This window comes from Zonotrichia albicollis, chromosome 1 (genome assembly GCF_047830755.1).
Source record: "Zonotrichia albicollis isolate bZonAlb1 chromosome 1, bZonAlb1.hap1, whole genome shotgun sequence".
NCBI lineage: Eukaryota > Metazoa > Chordata > Aves > Passeriformes > Passerellidae > Zonotrichia > Zonotrichia albicollis.
Window position 1 is genome coordinate 54,348,634 of NC_133819.1, and position 26,599 is coordinate 54,375,232.

General features: G+C 37.3%; 1 protein-coding gene across 6 annotated transcripts in view; it reads right to left on the minus strand.

Moving 5' to 3' along the window:
* POU6F2 (POU class 6 homeobox 2) overlaps positions 1–26,599 on the minus strand; it is a 313,133-nt gene that overhangs the window by 12,010 nt on the left and 274,524 nt on the right. For all 6 annotated transcript variants that reach the window (XM_074541631.1, XM_026793432.2, XM_014267044.3 and 3 more), the window contains exons 7-8: positions 16,960–17,166; positions 5,287–5,455 (exon numbers count right to left, since the gene is read on the minus strand). In XM_074541631.1, coding sequence (XP_074397732.1) covers positions 5,287–5,455; positions 16,960–17,166 — 376 coding nt within the window. The remainder of the gene's footprint in view (positions 1–5,286; positions 5,456–16,959; positions 17,167–26,599) is intronic.

Genomic DNA, 26,599 nt, shown 5'->3' on the forward strand with positions numbered 1-26,599 from the left:
AATCCTGCATGAGTTTGTTGTTGAGTGAAAATATGCTGTGATTTAAATAGTTTGGGGAAAGAGCTGCTACAGAGAAATCAGTGTACCCTTAAGGAGAAACCAAATTTCTGTTGCAGAGTTCTGCCATGGGAGGGATTGCAGGGGGATGATTTCCCCAGTCAGAGAGGAGGAGAAATAGCTGGCTGAGGAGGTCCAAAGGAAAGTAAATTGGATAAGAAAGGCAGGACAAAACATTGATAATGGAAAATGGAGTGGAGCTCAGGGGAAAAAAAAGAATAATAATTTGTTTATGGGAGGCATTTTAATTTCACAGTAACAGATGACAGTAAAATGAATTTGGGAGGAAGAAAGGAACTTCATGGAAACACAAGTCTCAGAGCACAAGGGGAAACCAGTGATTTCCACAAAGAGAACATATGGTGGAAAAGTTAAAGAAATGAGCAGAGGGATGCATTTCAGAAGAGGAAAATGAAATGGAAAAAAGGGAGGAATAAAGATGTAGAATTGAATGAAGAGAAAATAAAGAAGACAAAAGAGAATACAAATAGGATTAGACAACACAAAGAAATCATACAGAAGGGACAGGAAGAGTAGAGATGGATCTTGCAGTCCTTGCTTAGACAGAACTTATTTTAAAATATTTTTTATTTGGAAATAACTGTTATGCTTTGTCTCCAAAATAATTATCACTTGTTGCCGGTGAGGGATGAAGGGGTGATGATGAGAGAAAATGGAAAAGCTGTAAAGAAGACAACAACATAAAGGGAAAAAAAGGGACAAGAAATAAAAAAAGAAAGAGAAATTAAAAACTAAAGGTAAGGAAACTTCTTTGAAATTAAGGAACGTTAAAGAAAAAAAAAAGCAAAATCATACAGAAAATATTACTAGAATGAAAAGTAAAAGTAATAAACCCAAGGAACATGGAACACTACAGTTAATAGAGTTCTTATGAATTTCTCCTTGTACTTTAATAATTTCTCTGGGGTGAAGCAACATGTTGTGAAAGAGTTACTCTCTTTGCAGTCAGTGTGCAGAAGCTTGCTCCAAATAATTATTTGGTGAAGTCTGGATGCTCTATGCAATTTTATTAACTGAACAAGTGGCTAAATGTGACTAGTTTTACATGAACTTTGCTATATTTAGCAATTATTTCTGGAATACAGCAATTCTCTGCCAAGGTACTCAGCTCCAGGACCTCTGCCGGAGGTCTGGACTACAGTTTCATAAGGAATTAGGAAAAGAGAGCAATATTCCTACCTCAGGAGGAATAAAGAAATCTAAGTTAGATTCAGGTGGCCACAAGTTTTTTCTTGCTGCCCTCATGACTTCTCTCAGAAACAGTGACCCATTGCCTGTCTCATCCCACTAAAAGACTTTAAATAGACTTTCAGACACTGCATTTCAATTGTAGGCCCTTCATACAAAGCTTTGCAGCCAGTATGGGATCTGGGAGTCTAAGAAGGCAACAGGCATGACAGAGAGGTGCTCCTGCCCTTCAGTGATCTGCATCTGGAAAGTGAACAGATTCTGTAAAGAAGTGAAACAAGGATGACTTTCTATCTACATTCTCATGTACAGCCACGGTTTTGTGTAAATGGCTTTTCAGTCACATGAAACAATTTTCAAACTCATGAAGGTCATTTAATACTATTTGTCCAAACAGTATCTATCACTGGTTTATCACTGTGAAAGAAAAGCTATAAAGGATCCCATCTGATTTTTCATGTTTCATTACACAGATGGTTTGATCTTTCCTTACTGAACTGACCATATTTTCCACTTTCTTGTAGGCTCTTTCCACATTAGACTAGAAGAGAGTAAGTAGCTCTCTTGTGCCCTGTAACACCATCCCTGATGTGGCGGCTCAAGCAGGCTTAGGCATGCAGGGCTAGCTCCAGTTTGTGGTGGCTACGTGCTCTCAGGAGTACGCTGGACAGCCTCTAGGGATAATTGAGATGACTGGTTTGCTTATGTCTGTGTAAGGTTACTATGTAAATGAGAGAAGTGAGTTGATCTGCCCCTTATGCTATTTATTCTGTTAGTCTTGAACAGAAGAGACTGAATGAAGCTGGAAGCATAAACTCAAAATAGCTCTGCAAGTTTTTTATTTATGTTAACGTGGAATTTTGTTCAGAAGATCCCTATCAATAACATTTTCTTAAATGTTTTGGAAAATTTGAGTAAACTTCCAAGTGCAACTCCTTCAACAATCAGTCTGATTGTATGAAAAGTTTCCCTGCCTGTAGCTCTTTTTGATAGAACACAGTAAAGACATGGAGACTGACTTGATGCTCTTCTTTGTGATCACTTTTCACTGTCTTCTGATGGCTGCTAGGGAGAGTGGGAGTGGCATCAGCAGGATTTGGATGCAAAGGGGGCAAAAATTAACCTTTAGTCTAAAGAAAAAATTAGGATAGAAGAAAAAAAAATTGACTTGAAGATTATTGAAGAGCAGGGATCAGAATTTGGACTGGAGGGAGAAAGGGCCTGACTGTGCTGAGTACCACTCACTGTGATAGAGGGAAAGAAAAAAGGAAAAAGAGGTGGCACTAGTGATAAAACAATATAAAGGAGGACAGAAACTACCTAATAAGAAGGTTGGTAAAAGGGTACAGATACAGTCTGGAGACAGTGACTGAGTGGGAAATGAAAGGGAGGAGAAGTTGGTAATGATGGACTGTGAGGAAAGGACTGCAGTGAGAAAACTAGAAGAACAATAGCATGGAGGCAAAAGGACAGTGGGTTGTGTGGAGAACAGTATAAAGAATTAACGGGACTAGAACAAGACAAGTAGTGGATGGAGTCAAGCCTGAGATGATCAAGTAAAAGTTCTATGTTCATTAATGTATCTCCCAGTTGTGCCCAAATTGATATTCCTGTGCCTCATACTCTGCTCTCTGCCAAATCCATAAGCACAGCATGCTTATTTCAGAGCTGAACCAACAAGATGACAACAGAACTATCCGCTTTTCCATTCATTCAATACATCTCCTATTTCCAACTATGAACATAAAGATTGTCACCATATGACTGATTTATGCTACTATTCTGCTTTTGAAACAACCTTGAAATTTATCCATACAAGAAATGAAGCTAAAACAATATCCTTAGAGCTGCACAAATTAACACTCAGAAGTTACAAAGTGCTGGAGTTACAGCAGCCCACAACACAATGTACCATAGTCTTTGAGCCCTGGATTATCAGTTCTTTCTCATGTGCCTCGTTCAGTGCACAGGATGAACTGTCCTTCATTACAAATGAACTGATTGATGTATTGCCTTTTTACTTGTTCAGTGTGTGGCCCCAGACCTCTATTAAAGCTCTTCACTAAAGACATCTCCTCTTGAGCTCTTCTGGTTTCTTTAAAATCTTAATTTATTTTCTTGTGTTTCTACAAGGTGAGGGTCTTCCCCTTCTCATTCACAGAGAAGTGGACAGATATTGAGAGAAGAAGCAGTTTTGGGTACCCAGTCTAGGTCAAGTAGGAAATGATTTTTTAGACTGTCTGTAAATGGTTCTTGATACAGTTCCACTATGAAAGTGCACTTAAAATTGTAACTATGAGTACCGGGTTCTTTGGTAAATTAAAGTCCCGAGTCTCAAGCTGGATATTGAGGGAGCACTTGTGAAAAATCTCTTTTAAGTGATTTGCCTGTCTTGCACTGGAATTACACAGCAGACAGAAGGCTTCAGCTCCTCAGTCCTCTATTGCCTCAGGCAAGACCATCCTTCACTCCTCTATAGCTTCCTACCTCAAGTGATATGTAAACTGAGGAACAGATTAGTGAATCAGGTAAAACCCTGGGACAGCAGCCACCTGTTGTGTTAGTAATTCTGATACATCCCTAGGACAATTCCACTGGGAATGCACTGAAAGAAGGATGAGGAAAAAAAAGATGATTGCATGATTTTAATCACAACAATATACTGTTATAATGAAATACATGCTCTAGGAGGAATTGCATACAGTTGAACAAACAGCTGTTTTTCAAGTATTTTCTAACTTTGGATGGATTTATCCTGTAATCTTAAGAGGGCTTCTTCCATGTTGCATGTATTTTAAATAACAATGTCCAAAAGAGGAGCTATTCTAGACTAGCTATTGAAAAATAACTCTGCACCACTAGCTATTTTACTCAATTTGCCCTCATGGACTAGAGGTAAATTTAATGTATTTGTAATGTAAAACCTCTTCTTTGTCTTCCTTCTACAAGCATGTCTATGTGAGAAAATTTACTAGTGACAATGCAATAGCATTATAATTATATCTTTATCTATATGCAGATATTTTCATTCCAGAAGAAAAGTATTCCCACTGGGAGTTACATCAGCATAATTTTACCACTATAGCTCTACTAGTAATTTCTCCATATAAATGATCTCTGAAACAATCCAACCAAGATTTTTTCACATCTTCCCTTGCATAACAGTTTCTCCAAGCCCTTCATAAGCTTGTATCAGTTACATATTTTTCACTACCAATATGGCACAAGCTGCAGTGTTTGATTACTCAGAATATGTACATGGAGTATCATAGAACAGGGTCATACAAATCAATTGGATTTTTGCAGATGTGCAAAAACTGTTAGTGCTCCTTATGTATACTGTCAGCCTGTGGTTTTTGCTATGTAAAAGACCAAGTTAATGCTGATAAGGTAATAGCAAAGACTCTCAGCTGTGCAATCTGGAAGAAAGTGCTGTTCAGGTCAGCCGTTCTAATTCTAATACTGGAACTCAGTTATTTCACTGCAGTGTGCTTCTCCCTTCTCCCCAGTGTGTTCCAGTTCATTCTTGTTTAAGTGTTGAGAGCTTTTTATGGCAAGAAAATCTCTCACTCTGGATTTGTGCAGTATTAGGTCTTGCAAAATGGTTTGCTATATCACCCAAGCAAAGAAACAAGCAGCTTAACCAAAAGTAGGAGTACCTGTTTGCCAACCAAATTCTGAGAAATGTATTTCATTATATTAAATGATTCAGAAACTTCTAGCTTCCAAAAAACATAAACTACATTTCAGTTATAACAATTGTCCTCATGAGTCAATTAATGGCTGCTACCATTTTTAAGACCATTTTCAACACAGATTAAATTTCTCAAGGCATGTTTACCTTAAGCCCCATCCATGATAACACTTAGTAACTCACACTGGTGAGAGTCAGCTATTTTGCAATATACAATCTACTATATTAAAAAAAAAAACAAAAGGAGGGAAAGCAGATTGGAAAACTCAGGAGCGAGGAGAACAAACAGAAGGGAGAATTCAGGAGAGCCAGGGAGCAATACTTACTGCTGACTAACTGGCCAACACTCAAAGCTGAAGAGGAGGAGGATGAGGAGGAAGAAGAGGAAGCCTGACGCACTGGGCTTTGAGACATAGATGCTTGACTGTGAGCCAAATGCAGGAGATTGGATTGTGAAGCTGCTTGTCCCACTTGCGTCTGGGAAGGCTGATGGAGCTACATGTTAAAATGTAAAAATAGGTATTTAGAAAGTGAAGCAATAATAGGAAACTTGCAGTGCACCATCTCACCCATCTACTTCTGGGGAACAAATCACATAGGAGCATTAAACACCATGGGCTTTATTCAAGTGACAATTTTGCAGGAGGAATCTGAGCTGCTTAGAATATTGTCCAATTGGAAGGTAAATACTTCTTTTGTAATGGGAGATAAGAGACTTATGACATTACAGAAGGATTCTGATTTATTAAATACATATCCTTACCTGTTTTCTGACTCATGAAAGCAAACTTTTATTCCCTACATGGATTCTCATAGAAATCAGGCTTGTTTCACAGAGGTCCTTTCATATTGCAGGACCAGGGCCAAGAAGAATGGGAATGGGGAAGAGGATATAAACTGAGCAAAAATCCCTTTCCTACAGGAATCAGTGATTTGTTTTATGACATCATAACTGGCAAACAAACAAAAATCATGGGAACAGATAAGTTGTCTTTGACTAAAACACACACAAAAATTTCTGAGCTCTATCCACATCAAGACTGTATCCAGTATAACACATGTGAAAAGTCTAGTAAGTATGGTAGATGCAAATGATACATGAATTGACTTTCTAAATTTTTTAAACAAATATTACAGGAGTGTAGTCTTTGTTTGTTTACTAGGGGAATGGAAAGAACCATCAATCCATTCTGCCTATAATATGCTTTCATGTAGCATTGAAATCTAGGAACATTCTCTGGTACTGATTTTCACATAAAACTCTCAGAAAATTTGAAGGGCAGTCTCTCTACAAAATAAAGGCACACAATGGACTTTACAGTTTTGAATTGAATTCTAGTAGTCCAGTACAATCTTTTCAGAGCATAAGAATACAGTAATACAGGTCTGATACACTCTAGTGACTGCTGCTTATTATACCTTTATTTTATGTTATTCTTGATATTGATCAAAAAAGATCATAAAAATATTCTAAAAAGGCTTCACTTCACTGCAGCTGTTATCTGCATTTTCTACAAGGGAAAAGATAAAGGCCTATGTGGCCTTGCTTGAAGTCAGTAATTAAAATCTATTTCTTGAATGCTAAGGAGTATAAGGTTTTCTCTTTTGATATCTAACTGAAAAAAATGACTTTAGAAAAGAAGCTACATTCATTAGTGACACTCAAATTATATGTATTATCCTCCCAGCACACATAGAAATCTGTCTGATGCTAAGTAGACAACAAATTGTATAAACCTGTAGATAAAGGTATCTGTTCACATTCAAGATGACATTTTCTGTGGAATATATATGAAATATTTTAATGACAATATTCCTGTTAGAGTCTGTTAAGAATGGAAAAACTTCAATTTCTTTTTCTACCTTCTACATGGAATAATATAACAGAAAATGAAGGAAGAAACTTTGATTTAATCTTTAATAAATATTAAAGTTATATAATTAAGTATAATTATTTTATATTTGTAATTTATATAATTAAGTCTAATTATTTATCTGGCCAGTTTTAGTGTATTTTGACTTCCTTGTGGATTAATAAAAAAGGCATTTTGTTATATGTAGGATTTTTTTTCCTCAAGTACATTAACAAAATATAACTGGAACTTTGTCAAGGGGATTTCAGTTGAGAAGCTGATTGAAAGGCTTCCAGTTTTCAGACTCATGCAAGGACTGAGCATCTTAAAAAAATTCTCTAACAGCTGGATTTTATCTACAGAGAATTCCCCACTTAGATAGTACTTTTATAATATCTTCTCTTAGGGAAACATACCACTCTCAGGGCTGGCCTCTTTTGAACACTGAAGATGTGGACTGCCTGCCCATGCATTATATCCACATCACATCCAGACTGCACATTTCAGAAACAGACAGGTGTTTGGTGTCTGGGTCTGTAGTCTGAGGAAATCTCTGGCAAAACTAAAGATTTCAGCGCAGCCAAGGGAAGATAAGTACTGTATTTAGATGAGTTAGATGCTTTTACACTATGTGGAACAGCCTAAGAGATGTTAGTGCTTATCTGTGAGGATGCAAGAGAAAATGTAGCAGCTATCTTTAAAGAGAAAGATCTGCCAAATTATAGGCCAGTCAACTAAATTTCAACCACAGTAAAGTACTGAAGAAAATAATCAAACAATTTGTAAGCTCTGGCAAGAAAACAAGGTAGCGACAGACAACTTGGATTGCAGAAACAAACTGTGTCAAACCAATCTGGTCTCCCTCTAAGACAGGGTAATTGGCCTTGTGGACCAGGGAAAAGCAGTAGGTGGTTTGACTTTACAAGTGTCTTGATACTGCCTCATGTGACATTCCTTAAAATCTCAGGAAGCATAGTTTAGGTGAAATTGCTGCAGAATGAATGCCAAAATATTTGGAAAGCAAAACTGAGGATGAAGTGTCTGGGGAAAAAATGGGCATGCATGGTGCTTCACAGAAGTCTGTCCTCATTCAACACTACTCAATATTTTCTTAATGGCCTGGATGACGGAGCAGAGAACACCATTACTAAATTTACATGCTGATGACATGCTGGGAGGAAATTTTGACAGGCTGGATTAAAAGATTAAGAATCAAAATATTTCTGTGCTTTGAACATACTGGCTGCGAACCTGTGGTATTGCAAAAGTGAGGTAAAGGCAGTTCCCATACCAAGAAATGTTAGTGGGAGTGATGTCTGCAGTGCATGTGAAATGCATCTTTTCTGCTGAGCCCTGGAAAGACCTCTGCAGAGGAGGATGCCATGTCCACAGCTAGGTGCGAGACTGCATTAAAATCTAGCCCAACTAGAGTTCAATAATTAGAATGGCTAAAGGCCTGGGAGTTATGAAGGTTTATGAAGGCACCTGTAATGAACTGGTCATGTTTAATCTAAAGGAGGGAAGACCAAGTGGGATATGATGCCTGCTTTGAATATAGGCATAGCTAATGAAAAGAGGACATAATTATTCTGTCCTTTATTCATTTTATAATGGGTCTAGTTATCTGGAAGGTTCAAATTAGATGTTGGGAAAAGCTTTCTAACATGGCAGTGAAACACTGGCATAGATTACTGGTGGAATCTGTGGGTTTCTATGACAGTAGTTAGGATCAAATTAACTAAAAACTGGAATAGTTACTACAGGTTGGACTGGATAATCTCTTGAACCTTGATCTTCCACACATAATTTTTTTTTTATTCTACACCATTTCCCATCGATATTTCTCAGGGAGAAAGTAAATCCAACATTTTCCAGCTATGTTACAACATAGTCACTGAACAGTTCAACTACTGAGCACTTCCACAGTGAAACTGAAGCCTCCAGGAAGCTCTAGAACAAGAGGGCACTCCGCATTTTTCAGCTCTGCATGAAAGGCATGCACAAAGTCAGCCACTGTGTAGCATGTGCATAATATGATGGTTGAGTCTAGAAAGTGTTTGAGTCTCTGCACATGTTTTGTACCATGTATATATTTTTAAAGTATCTGGAATAATCTTGGCAACTTTCTTGTTGAAGGTCCAGAAATATTTAAACAAATATAAGAAATTCTCATAATTAGGTAGGGCATAAAGGAATATGGCTAATGAAGTTTGGATTCACAGTAACCTTAAGTAAGGTAACAGCAATATATAAGGGATATTTAGAGGTTGGATTCTAACACGCTGCTTTTGAGGGAGAAGTGAGCAATGGGGTTGAAGAGGCTGAAGAATCACTTTAAGACCTGACCAAAGACTGAGGGAGGATTCCATCTCTAACTCCCTGCATTATTTCCAGCATAGCCTCTGCTTTACAGCAGATGATGTTAAGCTGTAAATGTCCTGCTTAAAAAACAATGATTGTTATCTACGGCATGAAATTGCATTAAAATACTCTCTATTTTCATCCAGTATAATTTCCCCTCCAGAAATAGCCTTAAGGAGAGACAACGATTAGATTATGAATTAGATTCTAGATGACAGATTCAATTTGTGCTTGCAATAGCTGACTTTTCTCAATTTTGGACACGTATGTATGATATGAATTATATTTATGACTGTTGTGCATTTTCCATCCAGAGACAGAAGGAGGCACAAAAATTACAGAAACAGTTGCTGCAAGTGCCTTTCTTTGTAAGTGGATATAGGAGACATGCCAGAATGATGACTGTATGGAACTGTGATCTGCATCTGGCAGGAATATGTGTATGCACACCACAGCTAGTGGGATGAAGTGAATATGAGAAGGGAAAAGTGCATCATAACACTTTATAAGAATTAAACTGAAAGCTGCGAAGGGCCTTATTTCTATTTCTTTTGTACAAGCTTTACATATTGCTTTCAACCGTGAAGTTAGTGTTGACTGATACAGAGGTATTGACTGATGCAGAGGTAAAGAATTAGTTAGGTCTGGAAGACTGAATTTTGTTCTTAAATTATGTAGGGCATCCCTATGCTTGGGATGGTTGACTGGAGCTCTGTGTTAAAGGCCTTATGAGATCAGGGATGTTGTTCTCTGCATCCAGAAAGCTGCAGAAAAGTGATAGGGTAACAAGGTATTTAGCATAAAATAAGGAAAGGTAAAGAAACTAAGTGGAAATCTAGAAAATTTTTGATGGAATTTTGCCCTGTATTATAACACAGTTGCTACTTGGTTTTACGGAGAGTCTGGACAAACAGCAAGGGTGAAATATGGACTTAATGGAAAGCAGAAGAAAAGAATGAACTTAAATTGCAGTAAGGAAAGCTATGATCAGGCATCAAGAAGACATTTAGAGCACTAAGTAGAGGTGCCTAGACTGCCTAGGGAGCCTCCATCACTGAAGATTTTAAAGAACAAGCTAGACAAACATCTGTCAAGAATGATATAGGGACAAGTGATCCTGCCTAGTGCGAGGAGACAAAATACATGGCCTCTTCAGGTCCTTTTCAGTGTTATTTTTCTATGATCATGGAAAGGAAATCCAAGAGATAAGGAAACACAATTAGAGAAGACGCAGGTGAAATAGACAAGTGTTAGAAGGAGGGCAGAAGAGAGGAAACAAAAAGGAGTGGTACAAAGAGCAAGAAATGCATCTTAAGTATGTTTATGCTAAAGATTTTCAATTTTTTCTGATGAGAAATATGGATATTAACTCTTGTAAAGACTAAGGTCCATGGAACGTTTGAAAAATAAGTATCTTGATATAAAAAAGACATTCCAAAACACTTCAAAATTGATGTGTGTGAATGATAATGCCTTATAATAGTAGTAGTTTAAGTGTTTCATGCTTCTATTTTCTTGCAAATTGAGTCCTCTACTCTGTACACATGTCCTAAAATATATTTGATTTTGAGAAAGAGTAGTGGCATGCTGAGGACACTGCATGATTCAAGAGCTCAATGGCAGATGAAGCCTGTTTTTAAACAGACTGCATGAGCAGGCTGGGGCTTCAAAGGTGTTTCCTTAAATCTTCTAGCAATTGGAAAGAACAAGTTAATACACATATCCCCATCTTTCATGGCAAATCCCTTTCACAGTCAACTGTGCCAGAGTATGTTACAAATACTGTACCCCCTGACCCTAATTTAGGTTACTCAAATAAATTCAAGTAACTGTTTATAGGAAACTGAATAAGAAAGATACTTGATACCGAAAAAACATCCTTTTTCCCAGTATAGTAGAATATAGTATAATACGTATAGTATAAAAGGTGTTTTTACACACTGCTTACACTGACAGAATAGCTACATTTGGAAACTAATAAAGAAAACATTCTTAGGTTCACACTGGCTGTGTACATACTCCGCCTAAAATGAAGACTGTTGTGGACATGACTGGGGGCAGGACTTTGACACCATCTGCTGAAGTTCTTTCAAAGCCTTTCTATTGAATCACAACTACTTTCAAAGCACACTGTAACTGAAAGTCTTTCAAATTGTAAAATGAGTTTGGGAATATAGCTGGACTTGTGTAGAAGATTTAATTTTATATGTGAATGAGGTGCATAAATAATTTTTTACCCCTATCAGGAAGGATATAATGTCAATATAACAACAATATTATTGACAATACATTAATCACTAATGATAAATGACTTATCACTTAATAATGTTAATTAATAATGTAAATATTACAATAGTATTATAATAACTGTTTTAAATGTGCAAGTGCATAATTCAAAGGTAACCCTCCTTTTCCTACAGTGAACAGCACTGTATGCTTTCTGTGCCTCAGTTGCTTAGAATGACAGCTAATGTAGTGGCATCATACTATTCCCAATGGTTTGGTGCAGTTATATCAACTGTTTTTGAGATATCCTTCTCCTACAGGTGCGGATGCCACAAAGAAAACTGGTCAGGAAAAGATGGAAGCTACAAGTCAATGTCATGCCATGGCATGGAAAGTCTGATGTAGTCCCTTGTAGTAGTAAGTAGTCTAGTAATCTTGACTTTCAAAATTCTAGCAATTTATCCATAGATGAAATAGAATTATGCAATGATGATGGTAAAGGAAAAGAGAAAGAAGAGAGAAAAATTGTCACCCTCATCACTGAAAGTCATATAAGAAGCAAAAGAAAAACAAAGTTGAATTGAGACAACACAGTTTAGTGACTATATTGAAACAGAGAAAAAAGAGTGCATTTCTCATAAAACAAGACAGCATCAAAGCTATAGGAGCATTGCAGAGAGGAAATGATTGAGAGCTGGTTAGATTTAAATGGGAGAGAATAACAAGGGATTGTATAGAGTTGTGATAACAGGATGGTAGGGAGTTTGTGGCAGGTTGAGACTGCAGAAAGGGAACATCTGATGTGAAATTTGGCAAGCAGATGTACAAAAATCACCACAGACCAATCTGAAAGGCATCTATGTCTTTTCAACAGTTAATCTGGAGCATGATGGCCAATGACAACAAAGATGGGGAACTGAAAATGTAGGAAAATACTACCTACTAGCTCATTTTACTGTGTTGGAATTGGCAGAAGCCCAAAGCTGGTCGTGCTGTAAGACACGATGAAGCACGAAAAATTCTGTCAGGCACTGTAGATACAACAAGACTGAGGACAACTGGGACTACAGTCCTGATTTAATGAATCTAGTATGTAGAAAGAAAGATCCAGGCAAAAGTGAGATGGGAACCCACTTTATGTGGTACACCAGAGAACAACAGAATGTCCAGAAGTTTCTTCTGTATGGGAAAGAAAATAGTTATGAAGACACCAATTATTAGGAAAGCTGTTTAGGAAATTCATAAACAAGAATATATTTGAACCCCAGTGATCATTAGCAGCTGGATTTTTCTCAGTCAATTTTGCTCACCGTAGCATTATTTGAAAATCCTCAAATAGGTACCCTAGCCCTCTCTGATGTCAATGGTAACAATGGATATGTTAAGATACCTATTAGAGATCCAACCTATCTAAAAACTTATCTATTTTGGTATCTTGAGTTTTCCACTGGACATGCATTTGTCTCCTTTTCTATGTCTATGCAGGAAATCCAGTTAACTAGCTTACACCAGATACCTAACTCCTTATGACTAAGTTAAGCAAGGTGCACACTTTCCTAAATTTTATAAGACAGCAGTTCATGGTTCAAGTTCAGCTGTGCTGGAGTTAAGGTTTTGTTGTTAGTGAGATGAAAGAACACCTTGAAACAAATTTCTAAAATCTGATAATGAATGACAATGCAAACAAATTTTTACAACAAATTCATCTTTTCTCAAAAACAATGCATCCTTAGCCATGCAACCTATATTTTCACAAAATTCCTCTTGAGAAGCATGGAGGAAGTGGAGAAGTTAAACTTACAAAATAGTCTTCTATTATGGGACACAAAGAGCTTATAAAGCAAAAAACATAAAATTAGAGAATTTTATTTCTTTTTCAAGAAAGAAGACTAAAAGTAGAAAACAATGGATTTACACCAAATTTTTGAAATATTTTAGCAGCCAGCAGGAAATATGGTGAATAATGGTAAAGTAGCATCTGCAGGAAGAACACATGAATTTCTTCAGTTAGTACAGAATACCATGAAAAACTTACAAATCCTGTTAGGACCATGCCAGGGGAGCATATTGACAGGTAGTGGATCAGTGCAAAGTGATTCACATCAAAAGGAACCATTTTAGTGATACACATGAAAATAATCAGGAAAGCAAAGATATATAATGATGGATACATCTGCTTATTAAGTAAAACTGTTCCATGAACAGAGATAGAAAAAAGCAGGATGTAGGCTGTACTGAGATAAAGAAAGAACATAATGCTGAAAACAATATCATGTTATGTAAAACAGGGAAGCATCCTCCCTGTGACCATGGCATTCAGTTCTGATCAAAAAATCTCGAAAAGTGTGGAAATGGCTAAGCAAAAATTATTAAAGGCAAAAACCCCTTGTTTATGAACAGAGATAAAAAGGATACTGAATAAAACAGGAGTGCAAACAACTGCCTGCTTTAGAAAGCCATTGCAATTTCTAGGAGAATTCTTGGTGCTCCTTAGATTAGCAAAATGTTGGAAATAGTAAAATATCTGAAGTTTTACCTACTTGTAATTTGAAGAGGAACAATACCTACTGTGGGTAGTTGAAAGAACATAAATCAAACCTGTCTATTTATACTTAAATACAGGAAGAGCAGGACTACATCAGACTTGCTTGTGTACATTGAAAATCAACCTATTTACAGTGCAGGAAAAGAAGCACTGCTTTACACTGCATGTAAGTATTCTATGAACTCATTTCCATTAGGAGACATTCTGGTTTTAGTCTGTCAAGTCTGAAAAAGTTGTATGAATAAATAACACATATAGTATACCTAAGTAAAGCTGACTAACAATATCTGAGGCATTTAAGTCTTCAGTCATCAGGGAGAAAGTAAGTACTAGCATGCATTACTAGGAACTGTAACAACTGGAACAGTTTACAAGGGCTCAATTATTGTGACTCAGCTAACAAGCTGCAGCTCAGTATCATTGCTCTTTTTCTCCTTCAGTACTTGAGATTCCAAGGAAGTGACAAGTTGAAAGCTAAACTAGGACTATCTGTAACTGGAACATTTTTACTACATTATTTATTTCCTGCATTTATTTCTTCAAGACATGCTAGAAACTTTCCCCAAACTTGTGTTGCAATCTCTCCCTCTGCTGAAGCTTCCTTTATCAAGTTAGAAGACACCAAATACTGTGTGACACCATTTTCAAAATCATTTTGAATTCCTGCTGAGCCCTCTGATTTGAAGCACTCACTCAGTTCTTTTGAAAATGATATTTTAAACCTTATGACTTAATATGCTATCATGGGCCAAACACTACAGTTAGTCTAAATCTCTACACAGGCAAAAAAGTAAACCCAAGATCTCCTTAAACTTCGAGCAAATCTATTCACTTTCCAAATGATAGAACAGTTTGTATAGTACCAGCTCAATTGTTTTTCACTGTCCATCAGCATTATTTCTATGAGGAATCTAGCTCTCATGCATCTTTTGTGCTCCCACTGAAATTCACTGAAAATTTTCTCTGACTTCTTTCAGTAAAGCCAGAAGAGCCAGTAGAGGGAGCACAAATACATTGAAATAATTTTCTGTGGTTCCTATAAAAACGATAACCTAAACCAATATATTTTTTCATATAAAATTTTCACTACATTTTTTTTTCCTCCCTGATCAAAATACTGTCTTGATTAGACTTCAAGAAAAGCTGATTCAAGGTTAGGAGAATGTTGTTTTGTGGCCCTTCTTGGCACCTCAGGACTCCTTGTGAGAAAGAGGCAGGGGCTGAACCCTGTGAAAATAGTATTGGCAAAATAATGTTTTCTACCTCCATAGCACTGCTGGGCAGATCAGCTTAATAGGGATCATCTTTGGCTCTGGCACATAATCTGTTCTCTGCTGACTGATATTTTTGCCAGCTGATCCCTGCACATGAGCACGCAGGTTGGGCAAATAAGTACAGTGCAGCATGATGTGGCTAAGCAGTGCTCTCTGCTTTGCACCTCTGCTCATTCAGGAAGCGTCAGCTTTCCCAGTTCATCCCTTTATGTGAGCCCAGTGCCATGAGCTGTGCAGAAAATGTTACACCTCTGTATCCTCTCTGCCCACTGGCACTACTGGCAGACATTGCCTGGAGGAAGTTGCTTTGCTGCAGGACTCAGAGGGTGAGTTACCCTGCATGTGAGAATGTCTCAGGCAATAATGCACATCCTTTATCCTCCTATTTATACCTACATTTCATGAGTTTCAAATGGGATCTCAGAATTGCTATGATTTTTGAGTGCTTCCCCCATAACAGAGGAAAAGATCTAATCCCTTCAGGGGACTGGCTCAAAAAAACCCATCCCACACATCCCCAGGAAACCAAATGTGAACTGCTGATTTTCATATTTCATTGTCAGGCTTTCCTGTGGTGGAGAACACGGAGCCTGCCCTCAGATCCATTCAGCTTTGTTTGAAACCGTCTATATGCAACCATTGCAAAAGCATTTGCCACTAGTGCAAGTACACTCCCATTAAAGAAAACAGAGTTAGATAAATGATAAGTGCTTTGAAAAATGCCCATGCTACATACTACAGAGGATAGGATGGGGAAAAAGCAGGGAACCAATGGGATGTGAAATGTTTTCAGAACAAACAAAAAAGTGACGTTAGAGATCCATAAATTCTCTACTTCTAAATTTGAAAAAAAAAGAAAAGAATAAATCATCAGTTTGGAATTCAGGTGGTCTGGGATACTCAGCAGCACACAGGAAGTTGCTCCCTGTGCCTGGAGGTGTCAGCAGGAATGGCAAACAAGCACAACCAGCAGTAGGAATGCTAAACAGAATATTTAAGTGAGGGACATTTTTGTAAGTACCTCTTTGGTAATCCCATTTGATGTGTTTTCTGTCCTCAGTTTCCCCTTTCTGAGATAAAAGATAGGACTACAATTCCTTGCTCTACAGATGTAGGCAAAACTAATGGACTTGACTCTAGAGTGCTATAAGAAGAGCTACAGAAGTGTTTTTGGACTTCAGTGTGGTCACTGGATCCATCCTTAAGTCTGTCAACTACCTGCAACCTTACACTGAGTAATAATTTCTACAGAATACTTTCTGTCTATGCAATTATACATAACTATATCTGATTTTCCAGTAAGGAAATCTAATAAGATTTTATATTTTCCCTTGTTTTTCCTTCATGTTCCAAATAACTTCAAGCCCCAGTCTACTAGGTGACCACTAACTAAGGAACTAAACTTTATAGGCCAGATGGGCCAGATGGATCTCCTCTGTCTCATTCCTACTGCATTTTCATTGCAGTAAACATCTCAGTTGGTCCTATACTGACCTTGAAAAGAAAAGAAAAAGAATAAATAGATAATTCTTGACTGTATAAATAAATTATATAATAGGACATTATTAATTACTACATATACAGTATGCAGTAATACACTATGCAGGACAGAATTAAATTTTTAAATTAAAGGTGGTAAACAAGTGGCGGTTTTTAGAGAGGCCATGAGAGTGTCTCCATGAGGAGCAGAAAATTTCAGTGTGTCTGTTTTGATAATCATTCAGGCTACAGACAATTTACCTGCTGGCCTGGTTTGAGCGGCGATAGTGTTATTCCCTGGGTATTGATCACTGGCAGTATCTGGTTGCCGATGACAGTGGCGATGATCTGACCCTGGGCATTGGTCAATAACTGTGGAGTTATCGGCTGCACCTGAAGTCCCTGAGCTCCACCTGCCGCCTGGCTGGACGGGACTGGATTAGGCATCAGTGGGATTGTTCCAATAATCTGGAAGAAACAACACAGGGAGAGTGTACGCATGCCACATATACTCGCCACACGTAATTCCTTATATTCTTCCTGTTGAATCAAACTTAGGTGGTAAAAGCACAGAGAGACTGGTAAGACAGGCTGAGGGTGGGAAACAGTCATTCCTTCACTGGGGTGATGAGGACTTTCCAATTCATTTGCCACATCACATATCACCTGTACATTTTACCACTGTCCACTGTCACCTGCAGCAAATCTGCTGTGGCTTAAGAGTGCATAAAGCAAATTGTGGGCCACACTCTGGACCTTAGATTATGGTTTCTTTCCACTATTAATTTTAACACAGAGTGAGATAGATAAAAGTATCAGTCTTTTTGTCTTCCATATAATGGTTTACTAGTGGGACTTATGTAATTATACTTGATTTTCTGATACCTGGCACTCTGGATGACCACCTTTTACTCCCATGTGGTCTCAGGAAGACACAAAGGGATACTGGTGCCTTTCATGGCATGCCTTATTAAGATACGTTCATAGAAATGCAGCTGGTTTTGGATGACAGCTATGAAGTACAACCCAACAGGAGGGCTGATGTTAGATAAAATATATTAGCTAACATTTCTGGGGCAAGTAGTTGCAGAAAGAGACACTTGTGACATCTCAGACTTGAGAATACAGTGATTTCCTAAAATGTGAATGTGCCTGTAAAACTAATATTAGGATGAGATGTCAAACAGATGTCGTAAGAAAGCTTGTCAGTCAATAAGCTGCTAGGCTGGAAAAAGTTATGCTGTTGCAAGATTCTTTTTACAGGTATTAGAGAATCTGAAATGAACTTCTGATGAAACTTGGGCCTAAACCCAAACTTTTTTTTTTTTTTTTTTCCAAACAGCAACCTACAAAGCTGGAGTCATAGGATTGTTGCAACAGGAAAAATAAAAAAAAGCATATCACATCTGTATTTCCTTCACCTTCTCCTCTCTCTTCATCATAGCCTTGCTGAAAACACCTACTCCATCATAATACTTCCAGTCTGCCCTTTACAGAAAACTTGCTTCTTCCTCTTTATCCTCAGCATTCACCACACTATGTTGTCCATTTTGACTCCTACTAGTACAATTCCATTTTTTTCCTCAGTGGAGATAAAAATATTACAGTTTTCCACAGTCTGTCTGCTGGTTCTCATTCCACTTGGGGGCTTAGTTATCTTTTTAGATCTCTTTGTTTCTGACAAATTTTATAGAAATTAATCAGCTGATTCACAAACCATTAAGTAGGTATGGACAGCTGAATGAATGGAAAGAAAAAGAGATGCATACATAGCACTAGACACAGGGAAGCTTTCTCATGAAAAAAAGCTGAAGTGTTCCTAATGAAACTCAAAAGCAAGTTTATTCCCCAAAAATATATATAAAACAAAACATATAACATTCCTATTGATTTCAACAATTAATTTTTATACTTTATCAATGGAACCCATCCAAGACAGTGTAAAATTAGGTCTAAAATAACTGTTTAGTGAAAACATCAGTTAGCTTTTTGGGCAGACCACTAAGTTGCTTTATGAGAGTGCAAAAGTAAACTCCTCTGAATCTCTTGCTGTGGATATAAAATGAATACAGGTGTGAAATGCATGGTAAAGAGTAACAAAGATATGTGAAGACCTCTGCCTACTGAAATCACCAGTGGTGACATACAACAACCCCCAAAAAATCCATTCTTAAAAAAGCACCATGCAAAGATATCCAAGTAATTCAGGCATAGCAGGAGGGACAGGTGGCTGTCATCACCCTCTCCCATTATTAGGCTAAGACATGACTCCACTGAGTGACAGGATCCTAATGAGTGGCTGTTCCTTCAGCAGTCACACCCAGTGATGTGCCTCTAGGTAGGCTCAACCATGAAGTACCAGGTGACAACCTACACTGACTCCTGGAGCAGGAAGAGTGCACTGTTGGCTATGGCACCTCAGGAAACAAGCAGTAGTTGTCATCAATTTGCCAAACTTGCCCAGTTAGAAGGCCTTAGCATGGGAAGACCAGAAAACCATGAAGTAAAGCAGGGCAGCTCTCCTGTGGGAGAACCTGATAAAATGGCAAGCCCAGCTACTAAGCTGTATTGTAAGAGCTGCATATATCAAGACTGTTCAAAAGACTGTAAAGATACAATTTAAGTTCTTAATGCATTGCTAAAAGGTAGACAGATCAATAAAGATTATTACCCCCATTTTATGGAGCATGAAAGTGAAGCACAGTGAAGCATATTCAGTTAGCCTTCTAAGCTGAAATTTCCTGAGTGTTTCTCTTTTCAGCTCACAATGATTTTTTTTAATTTTATTTTATTTTATTTTATTTTATTTTATTTTATTTTATTTTATTTTATTTTATTTTATTTTATTTTATTTTATTTTATCTTGTCCCTAGCTGAATGGCAACTGCTTTCCTGTGCATGTGAGAAGATGGCTATTCGCTGAGGGGAGAGGCATTTATTTACATCATTATCAGATTTAAAATTGTTTTCTAAAATCAGACTTTCAGCATGAATGAAATACAACTGCGGTGCAGTGCAACACATAAATATCTCCCAGTTTTTGTGACCTAACATATTTATGAGTAACAAATATATTCTTTCACTTTTAATATAATCTCACCAAACACAAGAAATAATCCTTCTTAATTTTATCAGCAGAGACATATCAAAGGCCTCCCCTTCCTTTGCCATGTCTGTAAAGGATGTAACCTTGGACTGTCATTACTCCAATGTAACTTTAACTATCAAGGTCCTAATCCCAGCAAAGCAAAAAATGCTGCGTTGGTGTTATCAGTAATAGAAATGTTTGTATTCACATTTAAAATGCATTTCTTGGACTACAGTTGGACATTTCACAGAATGACAATGCTGAAGTGGACAGTTTGTAAGGTCAGAAGCAGAAGGCTATCTATATGTATTAATGTGTGTCACACACCATACTGTACATGGCGTGCTGTCCATGCACACAGACAGAAATGGAGCAGGAAAAACACAGATGGAAGAGGTGTTTCAGAAGGGCAAATAAGCAAATGTCCTCAGGGGTGTTACCATAGGACCCAAGGGTAAATCTTAATTGAAAACAGAAACTTACTGAGGTTTAAGAAGATTTTATTTCCTTTTTTACCAAAGTAAATTCTTGTCTGGTTAAGAAAAAGATATCCACTTGTCTCTACTTAAACAACAGGGCTACTCATTACTGCATGCAGCTTTGAGATGACTAAAATTGGATTCAGGTTTCCCCTTTCAAGTTTCTCCTTGTCCAAATACCCTCTCCTAAATACCCTAATTGCTCACTGATTCACACATAAGGAGTACTACAACTGGATCCCTTCCTTAAACCTTGTGTGACTGACGTGATGCTGAACCACATCTCTCTCCCCTCTAATTTTGGTATGAAATTTCACCCTGGGCCTTGCTAATCTGTCCTCTTAAATTATTGTACAAGTAGAAGACAATTTATGGTTTTGATACATTTGAATTTTGTCAAGAAATAAAGCAAGGCAATGCCACAGGCTTGAGGCACTGGCGTGCCACAGTACAGACTATTTAATTGCCAGTGATTTCCCTAGTCAGGAGGCATTGCTCCTTTCTAGGAAATGCTGCTACTTCAGATTATATTCAAAGATGGTTCAGGAATAACATGTGACAGGGACTGATCCCAAAAGATACTTACAGAGTCACACTGAATGGTTTGAGTTGGAAAGGGCCTCTTAAAGACCATCTAGTTTAATTCCCCAGTCATGGGTGGTGATGTATTTCACTAGATCACTTTGCTCTAAGCCCCATCCAACACTTCCACAGTGAGAACACATTCCACAATGCTGTGTCTTCTCTCAGACAAAGCAGAATAGGCTTCTTACTCTGGCAGTGCTTGGACTCGAATTCTTAAACAATCCTGCTTGTCAAAGATGTTCTTGAAGAAAAAAAATCCCACATCCCTAAAAGTCCTCATGCTACAAAAGTATAAATTTAAATGTTTTGAGAGTTTTTTCCATGTCTTTTCGGTTCCTTTTATACATCATACAACTGAAAGCAAGCACTGTTCACAAAGGAACTACAAAATAGGTGTCATATGCAAAACAGCAATAAGACAGTTTTGAAAGCCCAAAGGTTAATTCAAGGGATTCCCTTATCAATACTTGTCTAAGAGAGTTAGGCACAGTAATCTGCATAGCACTGTTGATTAAAATAAATGACACCAGGTTGTATCTTTATGAGGTACAGGTTCCTCATATAAGTACAAAATGCAGTGCAGGTGGAAACTGTACTGAGATATTTAATGTAAATTCAGACTTCAAATTCTTTAATGGAGAAAGGGTTTTGCCCTCCTTTACTAATCAGAGAGACTTGCCCTCTTCAAGCAACAGAGTGTTGCCAGAATTCTTGCTGGAGTCAGACTATCACTTCAAGTATTCACTATGTTTCTTTCCCTTTTGTTCATGGATTAATAGATACATCAATTGTATCTATTAATGTATCAAGCTGCTTAGACAAGAGTTTTTGCAGAAATTAATGTATTATTTTTCTGCTTCCCAGTATTAGCTATGTTTTAAAAGTCAGTTGTTTGTTTCTAATTTTAAAAGAAATCGGGGGTGATTTTTAACAGCATCTGAATATTTTCTACTGATTAAATCTATTAGTGTGATTTTAGCACCCTAGGATTTCAAGATATCTGACATTGGATCTCTCAGATCTTACAACTTGAACCTACCATTGTCAAGATGATTTCTGCAATAAAATTGTAGGGCTTGGCTTGCACATGAAAGTAATTTGTCAGCCTACACCTTCATACCTTCATTGGGTGTGGACCCAATGGTCTTTGCCTACATAGTCCTGCAAGCAGCAATGAAAGAATAGCACACATTTAAAGTGAAGGTAAAATCCCAAGTAATGGAGCTGACCACAGAGGGGAAAAATCCCAAATCCTCAGTATAGCAATAATTTCTCTGAATATCACCCCCCATGGCAGGGTAATGTCCTAACACTGCTTAACTCAAGCCAACACCACCAAAGGAACCCTACAAACTGTGGCCAAATGGGTGGTTCAACAGCTGCCTTTGTTTCTGCTCTGAAGTGTAAGTAAAATCAAAGACCAACCTCACTACTTTGTTTCTACTGTCAGCCAGGGCTTACATAAAGCAAATGGTGACATTTTATCTAAAAAATGTCTTCAACTATAAAGATGAAATATTAAGTATTTTTAGTAGTATCATCAAAATAAACATCTCTTCAATTTGATCAATGTTACAACTCTTTAAATATTGAAAGTTAATTATTCAGTTTTGAACAACAGAAGAACAACATAAAAAGAAAACAGAAAAACGGGGAAAAGTGAAAGAAGCAACAGAAAAACTGTTCAGCAAAATGAGACAAACCACCATATACACAGGGGCACAAGGGTGTTGGTGGATGAGACTTGGCAATGTGTCCTTGCAGCCCCAAAGGCCAAGTGTATCCTGAGTTGTATCAGAAGATTTCGGGGGAAGCGTATGTCTCCCTCTACTCTACCAGCCCACATGGAGCGCTGCCTCCAGCTTTGTAATCTTCAGCACAAGAAAGACAGGGACCTCACAGGTCCAGAGGAGGCCAAAAAGATGATCAGAGGGCTGCAGCATCTCTCCCATGAAGGCAGGCTGAAAGATTTGGGGCTGTTCAGTCTGGAAAAGAGAATACTCTGGGAATCATTTACAGCAGCCTCCCAGTACATAAAGGGAGCCTAAACACTGGATAGGGACAGTTTTACAAGAGCATGTAGGACGAGGGATCCATGACAGGACAAGAGGTAATGGCTTCAAACTAGGGAGGGGAGGTTTAGATGAGATGTCAGGAAGAAACTTTTTACCATGGGGGTGGTGAGAACAGGTCACCCATGGGAGCTGTGGATGCCCCATCCCAGGAAGTGCTCAAGGCTGGGCTGGATGGGTCCTTGAGAAACCTGGTCTAGTGAGAGCAGTCTCTGCCATGGCAGGGGCTTGGAACTAGAGGATCGTTAAGGTCTCCTCCAAGCCAGATCATTCTATGATTTTGTACAGTTTTGCAAACTTTATTCAGAAGCTGCATCTGTTCAGAGATATGCTGCATGGTCACTTTATTAGCATGAGTTATTTAAGGAGACAATCTAAGGAGAAAATGACTGAGGAAAAGATAGACTGATGTGAATCTGCACAGGCTTCTTTAGCCTCTGTGCAGCTGCCCCTTTCTTAATCACATACATGTATATCTATATATATACAGTATCCATATAAATTATAAACACATAGACATAGATATTTAAAAAATACATAGAACTTATTTTCTACCAATATCAATAACCCCAGCTATTTATATGCACTATACCACATACATGCAATCCACTTCCAGTCTACACACTGAAAAACTGGAATCATGAATACAAGAAATACAATTTGCAGACTTCTTTTGAAAGTAATGCTAGTCCATCTTGTGCTTTGGACTAATGACAATATGATTCTTGAGCCTCATACAGGATGAAATTAAGGCTGCCTGTGTCTTTCAAATTAGAAGTAGTACTAATTCATGCAAAGCTTGCAAATTTTCTTTTCTGCATTGTATTTCCCAATGACAAGTCAAAAAGATGGCACAACAAATTGCTACTTTGAGAAAACGAATCAAATAGTGATACTGGAAATAGGCACCTAGGAAACTGTACTCCCGAGTCACTATTTAATGTAAGGATTTGTAATATCCAGGTTAAGTATTGTTCTTATATCATTCAATATATTGGATAGGTTTTTGCTTGTAAGCATCATAATGGAGGATTGAGTCCAACATTCTGCCTGATTTTCTCAGTGTTTTTTTTTTTTTAGAAAAGAATGTTTGTATGTTAACATCAAACTACACAGGAATTTATTTGCTATCACTGTAGGAATTATGTGGTGAAATTTTTCTATTTTTCTTAAGCAAATACTATCACATTCTTGTAGTAGGAGCATGTGTACTGTCATAAAAAAGAATGCTTATTTTATCAAACATTCTGAACAACACAACATTTTCTCATTAGAAAATTCTAAATATATGTAATTTTCAAATTAAAGACTAAAAATTATGTTGAGTATCTGCTGAATTGTTCCTTTTAAGCAATCTGCTTAGGTTTTAACTTCCTTTTATAAACAAGAATTAAATCAGGCATCATGAGCCTTAGAGGTCATAGTTCTCTGAGTTGAGCAAAGCAGCTGTTGGTGTTAATTAGATTTGCAGGTCCTAAGTATTTCTGAAAACCAGCTAGTGAGATTCTTATGAAAATATTTATTATTTAAAATTATTTGATGGATGTCTAGTATAAAATATTTTAGCAATATTTTTGTTTGTTATGACAACAGGTACATGATATGTTATGACAGGACAGCCAATACTATCATATTTGTTATGGAAAAAACAGACAAAATTTCTAATAATATTTGATGATCATTAAAAGAATTTACAACTAACTGTTTTTTAGCATTTTACTGCTTGCCTCCCAAGCTACAAACAGCTTTTCTGATTGCTGTGCAGATCCTTTTAGGGTGTGTACAAGCAATCATGTTTCTGTATATGGGTTTTTTTTGGTAAATCCTTTTGATAATCAAAAGTAATAGTATTTATTTTCTCAGGAATTAAACACATATCAACTGGGCCAGAAGTGTGAATTTCTAGAATTAATTGCAATGAAAACATTTTTGTAAATATTCATTCATCCCTACTTTCTTTTCATGCAAGCTGCAATTTTCATAGTTGCCTACAAAATTACTGTTTGGCTTCTCTGAAGACTTCAATATCAACTAAGTATCAAACATCTCAGAGACAAGAAATACCTGCTCTGAAATAAAATTTCTCAACCTTTTCAAGCTTTGTATTTGGGCTGCAGCTGCTAACCCAAACATCAGTTTGTATCTTTAGACTAAAAAGTGGATTTAGATTCCGTTAGAACAAGAATTGTCTCTTTTGAGCAATAACATTATTTCCTACTACGACTCTCTCAGAGCATAAAGAGTGGACTTACTTTCAGCCCCATCAGAATCTAACAAACTGGACACACAGCACAAGAAAATGTAGTCATCCCTACACTTTGTACTCTGTGCCACACTGAGCCATTCAAGGACAGCTTGGGAAACAAATTCCCATTTCTCAGCATGCCTAACTAGGCCCAGCACAATGTGTGCCAATGTGATTAGCTTGCCTCCATGCTATGGCGACATTATCAGCTTGTTTGGAACTACCTTTGCCACCTTGTGCTGGATTGCACTGTACTGGCCACTACAGAGATGCTCAGAGGTGAGGAGCCAGAATAAGGCACTGTTTAGTAACTGCTCCATGATCCTGTGGTTTTTAAACAAGAGCTACTATTGAGACACAGCCCTGCACAGATATGAACAAGATAACATCTTCCACTGCCAAACAGTTCTCATTGAAATAGTGTGCGTTTAATTTTTCAAATTGCAATCTTACTCTTTTTTTTAAAGGGATGTGGCACACTACTGGCAATGCCTGTGGATGAGCAGGACTATTTCTGGTATTATACTTTTATTTCTTTCCCTTGATTGCTCCTTTAAACTTGTTTTTGCATAGACAATTAAGAAGATGGTACTGACTTCAGCAGTGACTCTCACTGGTTTATCTTGTGATACTATTACCAAAAAGTTATTTCACTAGAAGTATTATGGTCTTGCAAATGTGTGCCAAATGTGGCTACCTCAAAGACTTTTTAATTTTCATTGATTTTTTTTTCATTGTTTATGAATCTGTGATGAGAATGAAATTTTCTGAGGAAACAAAAGTAAATTATGGGAACCTTGCTTTGAAAACTTAATGGTATTTTATTCTGTCCTTGACTTGTCTGTTTAGAATACCAATGGATGTTTTCTCAGGTACTCCATAAGAAACTGGATTGAAATCACTAACCATCAAATAATCTTCAGATGCAATCTTTAGGACCAGAGTTCTTTAATTAGACTATAGGTCAAAGAATTTCTAGGTCATCAATATATTCTCAAAGAAACCTCTCACATCTTCTGACTATCAGATTACCTACACTATAAAAAAAAAATTTATCAGAGATCACCAGATTTCTGCCTGTAATTCTTAAAGGTGAAATTATTTGTGCATGTTGATTCATTCAATCATTTCAGATTTAGCCAAAATTCATTGCAATAAGGTTAATATATATTGTAACCAATCAGTAGCAGTGATACTCAGCATTGTTGTTAGACAATCACATTTTTCCAAATACTATTACAAATCCTGAGCTTGCTGCACAGATGCCATGATTGTGGATGATATGGTAGCTGTCTTTCAATCCATAATTTCAACACAGCACCTGTACAAGATGACATCTGTCTAAATACAAAGTCATGCCCTACTTAGGTGATGTTTCTAAAATTTTAGATCACCTAGACTTTAGCTAAATAAAATACAAACTGTTGGTCAC